This window comes from Hemiscyllium ocellatum, chromosome 47 (assembly GCF_020745735.1).
Source record: "Hemiscyllium ocellatum isolate sHemOce1 chromosome 47, sHemOce1.pat.X.cur, whole genome shotgun sequence".
NCBI classification, from domain to species: Eukaryota; Metazoa; Chordata; class Chondrichthyes; order Orectolobiformes; family Hemiscylliidae; genus Hemiscyllium; species Hemiscyllium ocellatum.
In genome coordinates, this window is record NC_083447.1 from 20,216,713 (window position 1) to 20,236,282 (window position 19,570).

At 50.8% G+C, this 19,570-nt stretch overlaps 1 protein-coding gene across 2 annotated transcripts in view; it reads right to left on the reverse strand.

The window, feature by feature from the left end:
- Positions 1–276: 276 nt before the first annotated feature.
- LOC132836680 (synaptosomal-associated protein 25-like) overlaps positions 277–19,570 on the reverse strand; it is a 105,657-nt gene continuing 86,363 nt past the window's right edge. For both annotated transcript variants that reach the window (XM_060856074.1, XM_060856075.1), the window contains exons 6-8: positions 5,299–5,433; positions 1,855–1,999; positions 277–576 (exon numbers count right to left, since the gene is read on the reverse strand). In XM_060856074.1, coding sequence (XP_060712057.1) covers positions 508–576; positions 1,855–1,999; positions 5,299–5,433 — 349 coding nt within the window. In that variant the 3' untranslated portion in view covers positions 277–507. The remainder of the gene's footprint in view (positions 577–1,854; positions 2,000–5,298; positions 5,434–19,570) is intronic.

Sequence of the window (19,570 nt, forward strand, 5' to 3'; positions counted from 1 at the left end):
CAGGCAGATCGTAGAGGCACGTACTTAGACTAGGAACCATCCAATTGTCATTTGATTCCTATTCCATTATAGTTTACAAGTAAATTACAAGTTAAAGCTCTCTGGTTGGAAGTGATTTTTGGAGTCGGTTGTGGCTTTATCAGGATTTAACTATGTACCAAGCTCGTTCTTTGTGCTCATGTTTATTACAATTACAGAGAACGACTGGAACATAAAAAGTACCACTGACAAGTACAAGATTAAAAACTGAATACACTCTATTTACTCTTTGGACAGGCATTAATACAAACTCACATTTAAAAAGATACACTTTCCACAAATGGAACAATTTGTTACACTGAAAAAAATTACAAAATAAATTAAAATGTACACAAAGATATTGAACCTTGTGGTTTCCTATCACAGCACAGGGGGAGTTGCCCCTCCAGGACCTTTCAGATGCTGCAGTGGAGAATGGGATGGGGAATCTGGCAGTGCGAGTGGGCTGGCTGAATGGATTCCTTTCCTTCAGCCACTCTCCAGCATCTTGTTGGCATGTTTGTTGGCTTCATCAATACGAGCTTTGTTCATATCCCCCTTGTGGAAGTACAACATACAGAGGTTAGCACAAGTACCGATCCTTCAATAAAATCTTCTGTCCTCACTCTCTCACATTCTACCATTCAGTCCCTCTTCACTTCACCTCCGAAAGCAATTCTTTGGCCAATTCCCCACACGCCTCTCTCAGTCTTTGCTCTGTAACCCAATTTCACTCTGCTTCCCTTGCAAAACACCTTGGTGATGCTATTTATGTCTTATTTCTGTTGGTTATAGCTTTAATACAAAATTAGCCTAAAGGGTGATGCACCAGCCCAACACGATTACAAAGGGATCTTGATCGAATGGGTTGATGGGCTGGAAAATAGAATTCAGTCTGGATAAGTGTGAGGTATTGTGTTTAGGTGCAACAAACAAGGGTAAAACTTATACAATTAATGGTAGTGTTGTAGAACAGAGCAGACTAGAGGTGCAGGTACATAATTCCTTCAATTTTGCATCACATATAGACAGGGTGATAGACACATTTAGCACGCTTGCCTTCATTGCTCAGTTCTTTGAGTATTGGAGTTAGGACATTATGTTGAGGTTGTACGGGACATTAGGCGCTATGTTTTTCCAAGGTCGTACATGAAGTACGACCTTGAAGTTACGTACATGAAGTTACAGGAAGTAACACTAGGCATACATTAGCAAGGAACGTTCACATGAAACTGACATTACTTCGCCAGGTAATTGGCATCAGTGGAGAAGATGTCTAACATTTCAAAACTGGGCACCTAGTGATGCAAGTATAATGGGCAAACTGTTGCTTAGGATTTCATTCAGCTCCGGAGAAATGCAAAGAGCACATAATAATTCAGGTTGAGACTTTGGGGCTGTAGCGAGGAACTGCTGTACTGCCAGAGGTGCCATCTTTCAGACAGAACAGAGAAGACTTCATCAACATTTATTCATCAAACCAACATGAATAAATTTGATGCATTATCTCATTGGAATCTCATGTTGAGATCTTGCTCTGCACAAACTGTGTTTCTAAAACTACAACATGTCAAATGTACTTAATTGCAGTAGCAATGTGTCAGATTTGGTCAGATGCTTCCAACCTCAATTTGTCAATATTATGAAGAGAAACTGGAGCTTTATCTAATGATTAGCACCTCATCCGGTAATGATCCAACGTGGTCATTGTTTGGTGTTTGACGGACACCCAAAACAATTTGGTCACTAAATGTTAGTTGGGTGCATTGCAAAAATGCCTTATCCTAAACGTCCCACTATCTCAAACTAAGCGTTCCTCAATCATACTATTCTTACCTTGGTCACAATCCGGTCAATCTGGGCATTCTGGGAGCTGATCTCGTTGCCCATGTCAAGAGCCATGTGTCGCAAGTTTCCGATGATGCTTCCCACCTGATCCAGGTTTTCCTCCATCTCATTTTCCCGAGCGTCCTCAGTAACTCTGGAATCAGACAGATTGCCTGGGGTGAGACGTTAAAACCAGCAATGCACCAAACTCAAAAGTTGACTGAACGTATCGCATTGATAATTGAGGATGGCGGTCCTTAGAAATTTTCAGTCAAGGCAGTCTTTACAATTACTTTTTTACACAAAATTTAAAACCGATCAAGTGACAGCTTGATTGAACCAATCGAGTGCAAGGTGCACTTCTCAATCCTAAATAGATACATCAGAGGGGAGAAACGAGCTGGATTGAGACCATTTAGAGAATTGACTGAATCTGTGCTAAAACCTATTTTGTCTGTTCAAGCTGGGGCATGTTATTATCTGAGACAGGGACGGTCTAGCTGAACCATTGTATCCCATTGGCTCTAGTTACTGCACTTCTGATTGGCTGTGGCTTCTCAGGTGGCCTCTGTTTTGAAGGGTTACATCCAAAGTGTTGATTTCTCCATCTCCTGATGCTGCCTGGTTTGTTGTGTTCCCCCAGCCTCCTGATGCTACCTGCCTTGCTGTGTTCCCCCAGCCTCCTGATGCTGCCTGCCTTGCTGTGTTCCCCCAGTCTCCTGATGCTGCCTGGCTTACTGTGTTCCCCCAGTCTCCTGATGCTGCTTACCTTGCTGTGTTCCCCCAGCCTCCTGATGCTGCCTGCCTTGCTATGTTCCCTCAGCCTCCTGATGCTGCCTGCCTTGCTATGTTCCCTCAGCCTCCTGATGCTGCCTGGCTTACTGTGTTCCCCCAGCCTCCTGATGCTGCCTGCCTTGCTGTGTTCCCTCAGCCTCCTGATGCTACCTGCCTTGCTATGTTCCCTCAGCCTCCTGATGCTGCCTGCCTTGCTGCGTTCCCCCAGTCTCCTGATGCTGCTTACCTTGCTGTGTTCCCCCAGCCTCCTGCTTGTCCACCATGGATTCCAGCATCTGCAGTTTTTTTTGTCTCTATCTGAGATTTGATGTCCGCAGTTACTCAAGGAAGGCTTGAGTCCAATTTTGGGTTTTCCTTCTCTGTCCTACTTAGACCTGTGGTCTGAGCATTGAACATGGGCTCAACTTCAGACTTTGACAATGTCCTCACTTTCAAACCTGCTGTGTATTGAACTCTCTTTGAAAGCACCTTCCAAACCATGAGCACTTCCATTTAGAAGGATAAGGGCAGCAGATACATGATGAACACCACCCCCTGCAGGTTCTCCTCCAAGTCACTCACTGTCCTGACCTGGATATATATTGCTGTTCCTTCAGTGTGGCTGGGTCAAAATCCTGGAATTCCCTCCTTAACAGCATTATCCCAACATCGGAACAATTGCAGTGTTTCAAGAAGGCAATTCACTACTACCTTCCCCAGGCCAGTCAGGGATGGGCAATAAATGGCACCCACATCTCATGACTGAAAATTGACCCTACCCACTTTTACATTTCTCCCATTTTCTTGCAATTTCCCCCTTCCTTTGACTAATTACAAACCTCTTTTTAAAAATAATTTAATGCTTCTGACTATAATTTTACTGAGATGACCCACAACATCATTTCCATCAGGATGTCTCTGAATCTGTCAGGTTCAGCATAGAATCATACAGCCCGTGCTGAACATAATCCCAAACTAAACTAGTCCCACCTGCCTGCTCACGGTCAATATCCCTCCAAATCTTTCCTTTTCATGTACCTATCCAAAGTGTCTATTTAAGTATTGGAATTCTGCCTAAGTAGTCCAATAAGCTCAGTGTGCTCATTGCGAAAGCTGCTGTTAGGTTCTCCACCTCAATCTACTTTGAGCCTATCTTCACAGGCCTCAGGATTCTGACTGCTCCGTGTATTCCACGTTCAGCCTCACTGGCGCCCCCTGTAAATTGGGCCTGAGCTGCTTGTTCACCGAGTAAACTTGATGCCAAAATAGGGCCCATCAAAATGTCCTTGTGATCAGATCAGGCCCCTTCTCACTGTGCATGGTGCTAACTCATGAAGGTATCTCCAACATTTCAGCACCAGGTAGCCGTTCCACACTGCGACCATGCAGTGACAGCATGAGTAGAAATCTCCACTAAGATGACACTACAGTGAAGCCGACCATATGGATGAATAATGTGAGAAATGAACTTCAGTGCCTGTGTGATGCCAGGTACAATCCAACAACTGGTGGATTGTATCAAAAACATGGTCCCTTCAGTTGTTCACAGTAAGCAGAGTACTTTCTCCCTGTATTCAACCAGGCCATGTCTGCAAAATGCAGAGCCTGTCTATTGTGATTGTGTGACTGGACAGCACTTGATGAATTATCCCGATTACTCTAAGATTGACATTAACAACAATTGAAGACGATCAGGTGTGATCACAATATGAGTCACTTGTACTTGCCGAAAGCTGCATAAATTCACACACAGGGGGCTGGTCATCTGCAGGTAAGAGGACTATGTCCAGCTTTTAAAATAACCTAATGCAACAATATTTCTCAGCTACACTAACTTTGATAATCCCTTGACCAATCCGAATATTCATAAATTGTTCTCCCCTTTGAAATGTGGTATTCTTGCATCTGACTTGATGAGTGCTTACATGGAAAGCTTCAACCTGTCTCTTATCTCAACAATACTTTGATCTGTCCAGGCCGAATCTCATAGGTAGAATCACAGAATCCCTACAGTGTGGAAACAGGCCATTCGGCCCAACAAGTCCACACTGAAGAGTATCCCACCCATTCCCTTACCCTATTACTCTGCACCTCTCCTGACTGATGCATCTAACCTACACATCCTTGAACACCGTGGGCAATTTAGCATGGCCAATTCACCTAACCTGCACATCTTTGGATTGTGGGAGGAAACCAGAGCACCCGGAATAAACTCGTGGAGAATGTGCAAGCTTGCCTGAGGCAGGAATCAAACCCAGGTTCCTGGCGCTGTGAGGCAGCAGTGCTAACCACTCAGCCACCGTGCCACCCTATGGCCTAACATCACCCAGCTCTGATTTGGAGACACCAGTGTTGGACTGGGGCGAACAAAGTTAAAAAAAAATCACACAACACCAGGGTGTAGTCCAACAGGTTTATTTGGAAGCACTAGCTTTCGGAGTGCTGCTCCTTTGTCAGGGAGCTAGGATCATGGGATCCTGCTGCACTAGCTACCTGATGAAAGAGCGGTGCTCTGAAAGCTCATGTTTCCAAATAAACCTGTTGGACTATAACCTGGTGTGTGATTTTTAACATTGACCAGTTCATCAAACACAACCCTATGGCCACATGCCAATGTGACAGGAATTAATGTCATGAATAGACCTTTCCACCTTCCCCACTGATGACAGAACGGTTTACCTTCGGATGTATCCGCCGCTCATAGCCATCTGTTCCCGATCGTCCATCACCCGGGCAGGCTGGCTGGCCACCACACCGTCCTGGTTATTCCCCCACACCTTCTTGTAGGCACCTCCTGCCTCAAAGCTCTTTAACCTTCGAAGCAGAAAACGTACAAGGAATTCTCAAATCTCTACGGCTTGGATCCAGCGTCTTCCTCATTCTATTCCACATCCATACCTTACAAAGAGCGACATCTGATATAGATGTCAAACAATTCTGAAGGTTTTCTATGAGAATACGTTAAGCATGCACATACTCCAGCAGGTTTTGCCCTTTCTCACATTCTAGGTGCTGACGTGCTGTAAATATAAAAGGGATAGTGGTTTTCTTCAGCTGGAATTACCTGATGGCAAGTTGCTAAATGGTGATCATCACCTTTACAAATTAATTTCAATCAGAAAAGATCCTAGACGTGAAACTCTTCAAAGTGAAAGAGCAGGAAGGAAGTGCAGTGATTTTTTTTGTCTTCCATCGGATGTCCGTGTGTATCTGGTGTTTGATGAACACGCCAGGAAGCAGAAGCCATTTTGGAAGGCCCTACAGTTGGCAATGTGACGCCAAACAACCCAATTCTGTGACGTCGGTTGTGGTTTGATGTGAACCCGAGAGGGCCTCAGTTTAACATCACACCCAGAAGTCAGCAAGAGAGAGTGAGACAAGAAGAAAGGTCTTTCCTCAGAGAGTTGTTAGGCTCCCCTAACAGTGTCACACTCCCATGGTACAGGCCTGAAAGTGTTAACCTGGATATTGTACCTGAGTGCCCAAAACTGGGGCTGCGACTCACATCACTCTAACCTCCACCCACCCTCCCCCGCACTCACAGAGACACAATGAACTCGTAAAGCTCCCCAAGGTTTCAACTGGTCTTAGGGAGAAGTCTCCGGTTCAATGCTCACTTTCACGTGAAAAATAGAGTGACCGCAGCACGGTGCCTACATCTATGACAGAAGGCAAGTCAAAGAATAAAGTAAAATGAAGGCAAAGTTCATCACAACTCAGCCAACAGTTCCTGGGCTCAGCGAAAGCTGATTAAGCAAAGAAGGAATGTCCTGCAGATACAGCCAGGATAAGACCAGCATGCCGGGCCGCTGGAATACTGAGCCCGAAGCCTCCACTAAACAAATCACCAAGCCAGGCTGAGACACCCCCGCTCTGGACAAGACAGCTAGCCAGGCCACTAGAGTACCTGGAAATGGAAGGAGATCTCCACACAGGGGCGACACCTCAACACCACCACACCGGGACAAAGTCACACAGAGACCCCCACATCGGGGCACCAAAACAGAGACATTCACACCAGGACACCATCACACAGACACCACCACACCGGGGCACCGTCACACAGAGAGACCACCACACCGGGATACCATCACACAAAGAGACCATCACACTGGGACACCGTCACACAGAGAGACTATCACACCGAGACACCGTCACACAGAGAGACCACCACACCGGGGCACCGTCACACAGAGAGACCACCACACCGGGATACCATCACACAAAGAGACCACCACACTGGGACACCGTCACACAGAGAGACTATCACACCGAGACACCGTCACACAGAGAGACACCACACTGGGACACCGTCACACAGAGACCACCACACCGAGACACCGTCACACAGAGAGACCACCACACCGGGACACCGTCACACAGAGAGACCCCACACCGGGACACCATCACACAGAGAGACCATCACACCGAGGCACCGTCACACAGAGAGACTATCACACCGGGACACCGTCACACAGAGAGACCACCACACTGGGGCACCGTCACACAGAGAGACTATCACACCAGGACACCGTCACACAGAGAGACCCCACACCGGGACACCATCACACAGAGAGACCACCACACTGGGGCACCATCACACAGAGAGACTATCACACCAGGACACCGTCACACAGAGAGACCACCACACTGGGGCACCGTCACACAGAGAAACCACCACACCGAGACACCGTCACACAGAGAGACTATCACACCAGGACACCGTCACACAGAGAAACCACCACACCGAGACACCGTCACACTGAGCCCAAAACACCGGGACACCATCACACGGAGAGACCACCACACCAGGGAACGGTCACAAACACAGACCTCCACACCGGGACACCGTCACATATGGTCCACCACACCGGGGTACCGTCACACAGAGACCACCACATGGAGAGACCACCACACAGAGAGACCATCACACAGACAGACCACCACATAGAGAGATTATCACACTAAGATCACCACACTGGGACATTGTGCCACTGAGCAATCACCACATAGAGAGACCATCACACACAGAGACCACCACACTGGGACACCGTCACACAGAGATCACCACACCAGGGCACCATCACACAGAGACCAGCACACCAGGACACTGTCACACAGAGAGACCACCATACCGGGCACCGTCACACAGAGAGACCACCACACTGGGGCAACGTCACACAGAGACCACCACACCAGGACACCGTCACACTGAGAGACCATCACACCGGGACACTGTCACACAGAGAGACCACCACACCGGGACACCGTCAAACAGAGACCACCACACCAGGACACCGTCACACTGAGAGACCATCACACCGGGACACTGTCACACAGAGAGACCACCACACTGGGACACCGAGACACAGAGACCAGCACACCGGGACACCGTCACACAGAGAAACCAAAACACCAAGACACAATCACACAGAGAGACCACCACACTGGGACACTGTCACACTGCTAGACCACCACACCGGGACACCGTCACAGTGAGACCACCATACCGGGACACCGTCACACAGAGAGACCACCACACCTGGGCACCGTCACACAGAGAAACCACCACACCAGGGCACCGTCACACTGAGACCACCACACCGGGACACCGTCACACAGACAGACCACCACACCGGGGAACCATCACACACACAGACCTCTGCACCTGGACACCATCACACAGAGTCCACCGCACTGGGGTACCGTCAGACAGAGACCACCACATAGAGAGACCATCACACAGAGAGACCGTCACTCAGAGAGACCACCACACCGGGGCACCGTCACACAGAGAGACCACCACACCGGGGCACCGTCACACACAGAGACGACCACACCGGTACACCATCACACAGAGACCACCACACCAGGACACCGTCACACAGAGACCACCACACCAGGACACTGTCACACAGAGAGACCACCACACCAGGACACCGTCACACAGAGACCCCCAAACCAGGACACCATCACACAGAGACCACCACACCAGGACACTGTCACACAAAGCCACCCCCACACCCGGGCACCGTCACACAGAGACCACCACACCAGGATACCGTCACACTGAGAGACCACCACACCAGGGCACCATCACACTGAGAGACCACCACACCGGGGCACCATCACACAGAGACCACTACTCCGGGACACCGTCACACAGAGACCACCACACCAAGACATCGTTACACAGAGACCACCACACTAAGACAGTGTCACACTGAGAGACCACCATACCGGGGCACCGTCACACAGAGACCACCACACCAGGGCACCATCACACTGAGAGACCACCATACCGGGGCACCGTCACACTGAGACCACCACACCGGGGCACTGTCACCCTGAGAGACCACCACACCGGGACAATGTCACAGTGAGACCACCATACCGGGACACCGTCACACAGAGAAACCACCACACCGGGACACTGTCACCCTGAGAGACCACCACACCGGGGCACCGTCACACTGAGACCACCACACCAGGACACTTTTACACTGAGGCCACCACACCGGGACACCATCACACAGAGAGACCACCACACCGGGGAACCGTCACACACACAGACCTCTGCACCTGGACACCATCACACAGAGTCCACCGCACTGGGGTACCGTCAGACAAAGACCACCACATAGACAGACCACCACACAGAGAGACCATCACACAGAGAGACCGTCACACAGAGAGGCCACCACACCGGGGCACCGTCACACAGAGACCACCACACCGAACACCGTCACACACAGAGACCACCACACCGGTACACCATCACACTCAGAGGCCACCACACCAGGACACCGTCACACTGAGAGACCACCACATAGAGAGACCACCACACTGAGAGACCATCAAACAGAGAGACCGTCACACAGAGAGACCACCACATAGAGAGACTATCACACTAAGATCACCATACCGGGACACCGTCCCACTGAGCAACTACCACATAGAGAGACCATCACACAGAGAAACCGTCACACAGAGAGACCACCGCACCGGGACACCGTCACACTAAGAGACCACCACATAGAGAGACCATCCCACAGAGAGACCACCACACAGAGAGACCATCACACAGAGAGACTAAGACACAGAGAGACTGTCACACAGAGAGACCGTCACACAGAGACTATCACACAGAGAGACCGTCACACCAGGACACCTTCACACAGAGACCACTACACCAGGACACTGTCACACTGACAGACCACAGCACTGGGGCACCATCACACAGAGAGACGATCACACCGGGGCATCATCACACAGAGAGACCACCACACCGGGGCACCGTCACACAGAGAGGCGATCACACCGGGGCACTGTCACACAGAGAGACCACCACACTTGGACACCGTCACACAGAGAGACCACCACACTTGGACACTGTCACACAGAGAGACCACCACACTTGGACACCGTCACACAGAGAGACCACCACACCGGGGCACTGTCACACAGAGAGACCACCACACTTGGACACCGTCACACAGAGAGACCACCACACCAGGACACCTTCACACAGAGAGACCACCACACCGGGGCACTGTCACACAGAGAGACCACCACACTTGGACACCGTCACACAGAGAGACCACCACACCAGGACACCTTCACACAGAGAGACCACCACACCGGGGCACTGTCACACAGAGAGACCACTACACCGGGACACCGTCACGCAGAGAGACCACCACACCGGGACACCGTCACACAGAGAAACCACCACACTGGGGAACCCGTCACACTGAGATGACCACACCGGGATACCGTCACACTGAGACCACCACACTGGGACACCGTCACACACAGAGAGGCCACCACACTGGGACACCGTCACACAGAGACCACCACACCGGGGCACAATCACACAGGGAAACCACCACACCGGGGAACCGTCACACTGAGATGACCACACCGAGGAACCGTCACACACACAGACCTCCGCACTGGGACACCGTCACACAGAGACCACCACACCAGGATACTATCACACAGAGAGACCACCACACCAGGGAACCGTCACACACACAGACCTCCGCACCGGGACACCGTCACACAGAGACCACCATACTGGGACACCGTCACACACAGAGACCACCACACCGGGACACCGTCACACACAGAGACCACCACACCAAGACAGTGTCACACTAAGAGACCACCACACCAGGGCACCGTCTCACAGAGAAACCACCACACCGGGGCACCGTCACACTGAGACCAACACACCGGGACATTGTCACACAGAGACCACCACACTGGGACACCGTCACACACAGAGACCACCACACCGGGACACCATCACACACACAGACCGCCATGCCAGGACACTGTCACACAGAGACCATCACACCAGGATACCGTCACACAGAGACCACCACACAGGGTCACCATCACACAGTGAGATCACCACACCGAGGAACCGTCATACACACAGACCTCTGCACCGGGACACCGTCACACAGAGACCACCACACCAGGACACCGTCACACAGAGACCACCACACCAGGACACCATCACACAGAGAGACCACCACACCGGGACACCGTCAGACTGAGAGACCACCACACCGGGGCGCCGTCTCACAGAGAGACCATCACACTGGGGCACCGTCACACAGAGAGACCACCACACCGGGACACCATCACGCACAGAGACCACCACACCGGGACACCGTCGCACAGAGACCACCACACCGGGGCACCATCACACAGAGACCCAGATACTGGTGCACCGTCACACAGAGAGACCACCACGCCGGGACATCGTCACACTGAGAGACCACCACACCGGGACACTGTCACACAGAGAGATCACCACACCGAGGAACCGTCACACACACAGACCTCCGCACCGGGACACCGTCACACAGAGACCACCTCACCAGGATACTATCACACAGAGAGACCACCACACCAGGGAACCGTCACACACACAGACCTCCGCACCGGGACACCGTCACACAGAGACCACCATACTGGGACACCGTCACACACAGTGACCACCACACCGGGACACCGTCACACACAGAGACCACCACACCAGGACAGTGTCACACTAAGAGACCACCACACCAGGGCACCATCTCACAGAGAAACCACCACACCGGGGCACCGTCACACTGAGACCAACACACCGGGACATTGTCACACAGAGACCACCACACTGGGACACTGTCACACACAGAGACCACCACACCGGGACACCATCACACACACAGACCGCCATGCCAGGACACTGTCACACAGAGATGACCACACAGGGTCACCATCACACAGTGAGATCACCACACCGAGGAACCGTCATACACACAGACCTCTGCACCGGGACACCGTCACACAGAGACCACCACACCAGGACACCGTCACACAGAGACCACCACACACAGAGACCACCATCACACAGAGAGACCACCACACCGGGGCACCGTCTCACAGAGAGACCATCACACTGGGGCACCGTCACACAGAGAGACCACCACACCGGGACACCATCACACACAGAGACCACCACACCGGGGCACCATCACACTGAGAGACCACCACACCGGGGCACCGTCACACTGAGAGACCATCACACCGGGGCACCGTCACACAGAGAGACCACCACACCAGGACACCATCGCTCAGAGAGACCACCACACCGGGACACCGTCACACGGAGACCACCACACCGGGGCACCATCACGCAGAGACCCAGATACTGGTGCACCGTCACACAGAGAGACCACCACACCGGGACATCGTCACACTGAGAGACCACCACACCGGGACACCGTCACACAGAGACCACCACACCGGGACACCATCACACACACAGAGACCACCACACCAGGACACCGTCACATTGAGAGACCACCACACCGGGACACCGTCACACAGAGACCACCACACCGGGACACCGTCACACACAGAGACCATCACACCAGGACACCGTCACACAGAGGCCACCTCATCGGGGCACCGTCATACAGAGACCACCACACCAGAACACTGTCACACTAAGAGACCAGCACACCGGAGTACCATCACACACAGAGACCATCACACCAGGGCACCGTCACACAGAGACCACCACACCGGGGCTCTGTCACACACAGAGACCACCACACCAGGGCACCGTCACACAGAGACCAACACACCGGGGCACCATCACACAGAGACCACCACACTGGGGCACCATCACACAGAGACCACCACACCGGGGTACCGTCACACAGAGGCCACCTTATCGGGGCACCGTCATACAGATACCACCACACCAGGACACCATCACACTGCGAGACCACCACACTGGGGCACCGTCTCACAGAGAGACTACCACACCGGTGCACCGTAACACAGAGGGACCACCACACTGGGACACTGCCACACTGCTAGACCACCACACCAGGACACCATCACACAGAGAGACCACCACACCAGGACACTGTCACCCTGTGAGACCACCACACTGGGACACCATCACATTGAGACCACCACACCGGGACACCATCACACAGAGAGACCACCACTCCGGGACACCGTCACACTGAGACCACCACACTGGGACACCGTCACACAGAGAGACCACTACACCAGAGAACTGTCATACACACACACCTCCACACTGGAACACCGTCACACAGAGTCCACCACACCGGGGTACCGTCACACAGAGACCATCACACTGGGACACCGTCACACACAGAGACCACCACACCAGGGAACCGTCACACACACAGACCTCCACACCGGGACACCGTCACACAGAATCCACCACACTGAGGTACCGTCACACAGAGAGCACCACATAGAGAGACCATCACACAGAGAGACCACCATACAGAGCAATCACCACACCAGGAGACCATCACACAGAGAGACCACCTCACATAGATACCATCGCACGGAGCGACCATCACACAGAGATCACAACGCACAGAGACCATCACACAAGGATACCATAACAAAGGGAGACCACCTAACTAGACAGTACACCACACCAAAAGACTGCCACACAGGGAGACCACCACACCTGGGGACCACTACACCCACAGACCCTGACACAGAGAGACCATCATACAAGGATACCACCACACAGGGAGACCAATACACTGACAGACCAAAAGACCGTCACACAGGGAGACCACCATACAGGGAGACCATCACACAGACAGACCATCACATTGAGAGACCATCACACTGGGAGACCACCACACCGGGAGACCATCACACAGAGAGACTACCAGACCGGGAGACTACCACACCCAGAGACTGTCACACAGAGAGACCATCACACAAGGATACCGTCACACAGAGAAATCGCCACACTGAGAGACCACCACACTGGGAGACTATCACACCGAGAGACCACCACACTGAGAGCCCACCACACTGAGAGACCACCACACCGAGAGACCACCACACTGGGAGACTATCACACCGAGAGACTGTCACACTGGGAGACCACCACACAGGGATCTAACCACACTGGGAGACTGTCACACAGAGAGACCATCACACCAAGAGACCACCACACCGAGAGACCACCACACCGGGAGACCACCACACCGAGAGACCACCACAATGGGAGACCACCACACCGAGAGACCACCACACCGGGAGACTGCCGCACTGGGCCAAAAACTTCATGTCTCCTCCAGGTGCCCGGGCTTAGCTGTGGCCCTGGAGCCTCAGTCTAGCCTGCGAGTCTGGGCCAGGGGTGGCAGTCCAAGAGCTGTTTCTAACAGGGCTGGTGTGGAGCTGTGTCCAGCTCATCCTGGCATTGCTGCTGTTACTGCCGACGGCCTCCTCCTTTACTCACCACTCTCAAAGGAAAAGCAAGCCGAGAGAAGAGGCAAAAATAGGGAAACAGCAAAGGTAAAAAGAAGGAAAAGAAGAGGAAGACAGGCAATGGGAGTGGATGGGCCCTGGGCTCAGACCCCCTACTCTGCTGCCATCTTGTCAGTTATACACATTTGTTACTGTCTGCCAGGATATTATTAAGGACTTCATAATCTCGCTCAATGTGTCTGGCCTGGGGGGGACGGGGGAGGTATGCTTTGAATTAGAATTCCTTCCAGAAACCGGACATATTGTCTGTGATAAGGAAAGTAGCCTGTCGACACCATCTGTGCTCACTCTTGGTCATGAAGCTAAAACCCAGAGGGCAAAGGGGCTTCATACATATTAATGGTGAAAGGTTAGCAAAGAAGAGAATGGGAGCCATAAGGAACAGCCAAGGGTAAACTGCTCACTGAAGCAAAGGGTACGGGAGAGGTACAAAGTGAGTACTCTGCTTCTGCCTTTGCCAAATCAGAAGATGGTGACAAAGGCCCAGTTGAAAATGTGGATGTTGAGCAACCGAGCATTATATTGATAGATGTGGAGGTCCTGGGAGAGAATGTCAAAGCTCAGGGCCCAGGTGGAGCAGTCACCCAAGGTGGAGTGATTAAAACCAAGAGGTTAGAATTGGAGGAGAGGGAGTTGGACCATTCCCAGATGGGTTGGAGATTGCTTCATTGCAAGGTGAGTGGCTAATGGCCTGTGGACTGGCTTCCATCAAAGAAAGGTTTCTCTTTTCTCTTCACAGCTTTAGACGACTAATCCAGCCACCGTGCTGCCACTGTTATGAGTGTGTAGTTGGATTAATGGAGAGGTTGCCTTAACCCATATGTGATGCCTTTTCAATGTGTCAAAATTCAAAGGATCAGCGTCGATGGCAGTGCCCGCCGAAATGCAAGGCAGGAATTGGCTGGAATGGCTCAAGCAGTATCAAGCCTTCCAAGGGACCTAATGCCTGGATTCTGGGTGGACTAGAGCTGGGTTGGGGGTGGGGGTGGGGGGAAGGGGAGGGGGGTGGTGGGCTACTTATAAGTTTTCATCCAATGTTGACACCCAGGTAAATAGTGCTGTGAAGAAGGCATATGGCGTACTGGCTTTTAATGGTAGAGGAATTGAGTTCCGGAGTCCTGAGGTCATGTTGCAGTTGTATAAGATTCTGGTGCGGCCTCATCTGGAGTATTGTGTGCAGTTTTGGTCACCATACTATAGGAAGGATGTGGAGGCACTGGAACGGGTGCAAAGGAGGTTTACCAGGATGTTGCCTGGTATGGTAGGAAGATCGTATGAGGAAAGGCTGAGGCACTTGGGGCTGTTCTCATTGGAGAAAAGGAGGTTTAGGGGTGACTTGATAGAGGTGTACAAGATGATTAGGGGTTTAGATAGGGTTGACCATGAGAACCTTTTTCCACGTATGGAGTCAGCTATTACGAGGGGGCATAGCTTTAAATTAAGGGGTGGTAGGTATAGGACAGATGTTAGGGGTAGATTCTTTACTCAGCGAGTCGTGAGTTCATGGAATGCCCTGCCAGTAGCAGTGGTGGACTCTCCCTCTTTATGGGCATTTAAATGGGCATTGGATAGGCATATGGAGGAAAGTGGGCTAGTGTAGGTTAGGTGGGCTTGGATCGGCGCAACATCGAGGGCCAAAGGGCTGTATTTACTGTGCTGTATTTTTCTATGTTCTATGTCCCAGACTTTCAGGGAGCCTGTTAACTCTCGCTGTAAATGCTGCTCACCCACATTCTCTCTGAAGTTCATTTTTATCCACTGAGTGACGTGATGGGAGATGGGGAGAAATATCACAAGGAACTACTCCCAGGATATTCCCCCTTCTCCCTACTTCACAGTTTGACATACATTCCCCAACGCGACAGAAAGTATCGCTTGATCACCTTTGGAGGAGGGCTAGCAGGAGGATGGCCATTCAGTCATCATGCATGCCAATGTGTTCAAACCCATGCAGAGAAAACCACTTGCACTTCCAACAGCCTCGAGCTGAAGAGCTGGGGCTACTGGTACATACAGAAAGAACACACCCGGTTCATTGCTGGGGCTAGTTGTAGGACATTGAAACCCTTGTGCCTTTGGGTAAACGTTCAATGTTTCAGCAGCAGCAGCACCCAGACACCTGCCCACTCCTCACCCCTCCAGACCTGCCCTGGTATCTCCAGCAACTGACAATTAATCTCCAGCTCACTGATGCTAGCAGCACTCTGAGAAACAATCCTAGCAGTTTGAGGTTTCCAAAAACAAACAAAAAAATTGGAACATTTTCATTTCATGAATGTTTAGGAGATCAGGGGACAAAGTAATTTGGTGCTTGAGTGACAGGGTGGCACGGTGGCACAGTGGTTAGCACTGCTGCCTCACAGCGCCAGGGACCCGGGTTCAATCCCAGCCTCAGGTGACTGTCTGTGTGGAGTTTGTACATTCTCCCCATGGGTTTCCTCCAGTTTCCTCTCATGTTCCAAAACAAAACGATGTGTATGTCAGGTGAATTGGCCGTGCTAAGTTACCCATAGTGTTAATTGCATTACTCAGGGGTAAATGGAGGGGAAATGAGTCTGGGTGGGTTACTCTTCAGAGGGTCAGTGTGGACTGGTTGGGCTGAGGGGCCTGTTTCCACACTGTCGGGAATCTAAAAAGAAAATGAAGGATCTGCTTAGGTTCCAGTTGGTTGTGGAAACCTGTCTCCTGGCCATCTGTCCTTTCTATCTAGCTACAATTTTTAAAAAAAAATTAGATTCCCTACAGTATGGAAACAGACCTTTTGGTCCAACCAGTCCACACTGACCCTCCGAACAGGAACCCACCCAGACCTATTTCCACTGACTAATGCACCTAACACTATGGGCAATTGAGCCTGGCCAATTCACCCTGATCTGCACATCATTGAACTGTGGGAGGAAACTGGAGGAAACCCACGCAGACATAAGGAGAATGTGCAAACTCCACACAGACAATCGCCTGAGGCTGGAATCAAACCAGGTTCCCTGGTGCTGTGAGACAGCAGTGCTAACCACCAGACCATCCATCGACCTACATTATTTATCTCCCCTGTGTTTTTCACCATTTCAACATCCTTCTCCCTTCCACATGTCTCTCCTGTCTCTCTCCCCACCCAACACGGGCTCTCTCTCCATCTCCCCACCCAACACGGGCTCTCTCTCTCCCTCTCCCCACCCAACACGGACTCTCTCCATCTCCTTACCCAACACGGGCTCTCTCTCTCTCTCCCTCTCCCCACCCAACACGGACTCTCTCTCTCTCTCTCCATCTCCCCACCCAACACAGGCTCTCTCTCCCTCTCCACACCCAACACGGGCTCTCTCTCCCTCTCCCCACCCGGCACAGGCTCTCTCTCCCACTCCCCATTTCCTTCATGTAGCATCAGAGAACTGATTAAAATGTTCCCATTCAGTAACTTTGACAACAGAATCCACCTGTTTCTGGAGGAACTTGCGTGTCACGTTCCTGGTCGGTATATTTGGATACTGCTTCTCCATAAAAGGTCTGGCTGTTATTTAGTTTCTGAGCAATTGTAACCAACAAGATTGAGGAGAGTAGAACCACACACCTTGGCAAGTTAGTATCTCAATGCTGCAGTATTCTTACAAATCAATGTTTCAGGAATGCAAAGATGTCATATAAATAGCCCCAGTAACTATTATTTAGCAGAAATAAGCATGGAATGACACAGGAGAGAGATGACCAAATCTCAAGAAAAGCAGATAGACAAAGAATCAGAGAGCGACACTGAGGGATTTCAGGTTTTAGTTCTGAATGTTTGTAATAAATAGGTCATGGAAACATCAAACTCTCGGAAATACCTCCTCACAGGAGGTACAAATGAAAAATCAAATGCTCTCAAGACCCCATATTTAGCCCAGTTTTTAGAAAGACAAACCAAATCACTTCTCAAAATGCTGTTGCCTTCATCTCATCCCAGTTGGAGAGTGCTGTTGGATTTTTAAAAAATCTGTTATCATCTTGGTCCAATTGTCGAAATACAACGTCCTGATAAAATTCGTCATGGAGTCTCCGCAGAGGGTGTACCTGGAGAAATGTGTGATGCGATGGCAACATCAAAATTGATGCAAGGCCTACGTTTCCTTTCAAACTCTCACAAGTTCTTTTGATTAGACATCCCATGAGCGTACAGCAAACAAAGGTAGGGAGGGTGGGCCCATTCAAGTTTACATTGTCAATGTCTACAGCCATGGTCAGTGAACAATATTTAAGAGTGTGGTCAACACTGGCATGAGTACTTTTTACAATTAATTCTTGGGATATGGGAGCCACTGACAAGTATTTACTGCCCATCCCTAGTTGCCTTTGAACTGGGTTATTTGCTCGTCCATTTTGGAGGGCAGTTAAGACTCAACCAATTTTGTTGTGGGCCTGAAATCACATGCAAGCCAGACCAGGTAAAGACAGTAGATTTCCTCCTGTAAAGTCCATTTGTGAACCAGATGGTTTTTCACAACTATCAACATTTATTACATTGGCTGCCGTTAGACTAGATTTTGTTTCTAAATTCAAATTTCACCTTCTGCCACAAGTGGGATTTGAATCCGTGACCCCTGAGTATTAGAGACTCTGGATTATTAGTCTGGTGACATTACCAACACGCCACGGCCTCCAAAATCAATATTCTGTTTGCTCCAATGGTACCATCAATCGTTGTGGAGTTTCAGCTGACCAGGGTATGCATTTCACTCCAAAACCTGCCACTCCATTCCTTTGCCAATGGAGTAAACATTTGGGCACAGTTTGGTCGTGTGGGTGATGGTGTTGTGGTGACATCATTGGATTAGCCATCCAGAACCCCAGGCTAACGTTCTGAGGGTGTAGGCTTGAACTCCCCCACTCCACCCCTCACCCCGTCCCCATCCACCCGCCAGGCAAATGGTGAAATTTGGATTGAACAAGAACCTGGAATAATTGCTGAAAAAAATCCATCTGGTTTGCCATCTTTACTCAGTCTGGTCTCCACGGAACCCCGTAGGCCCAGCGATATGATTGACTCTTGGCCAATGAAGCCACACAGTTCAAGGGCAATTAGGCTGGGCAATAAACACTAGCCTTGTCACTCATTCCCCCATCCCATCAGTGA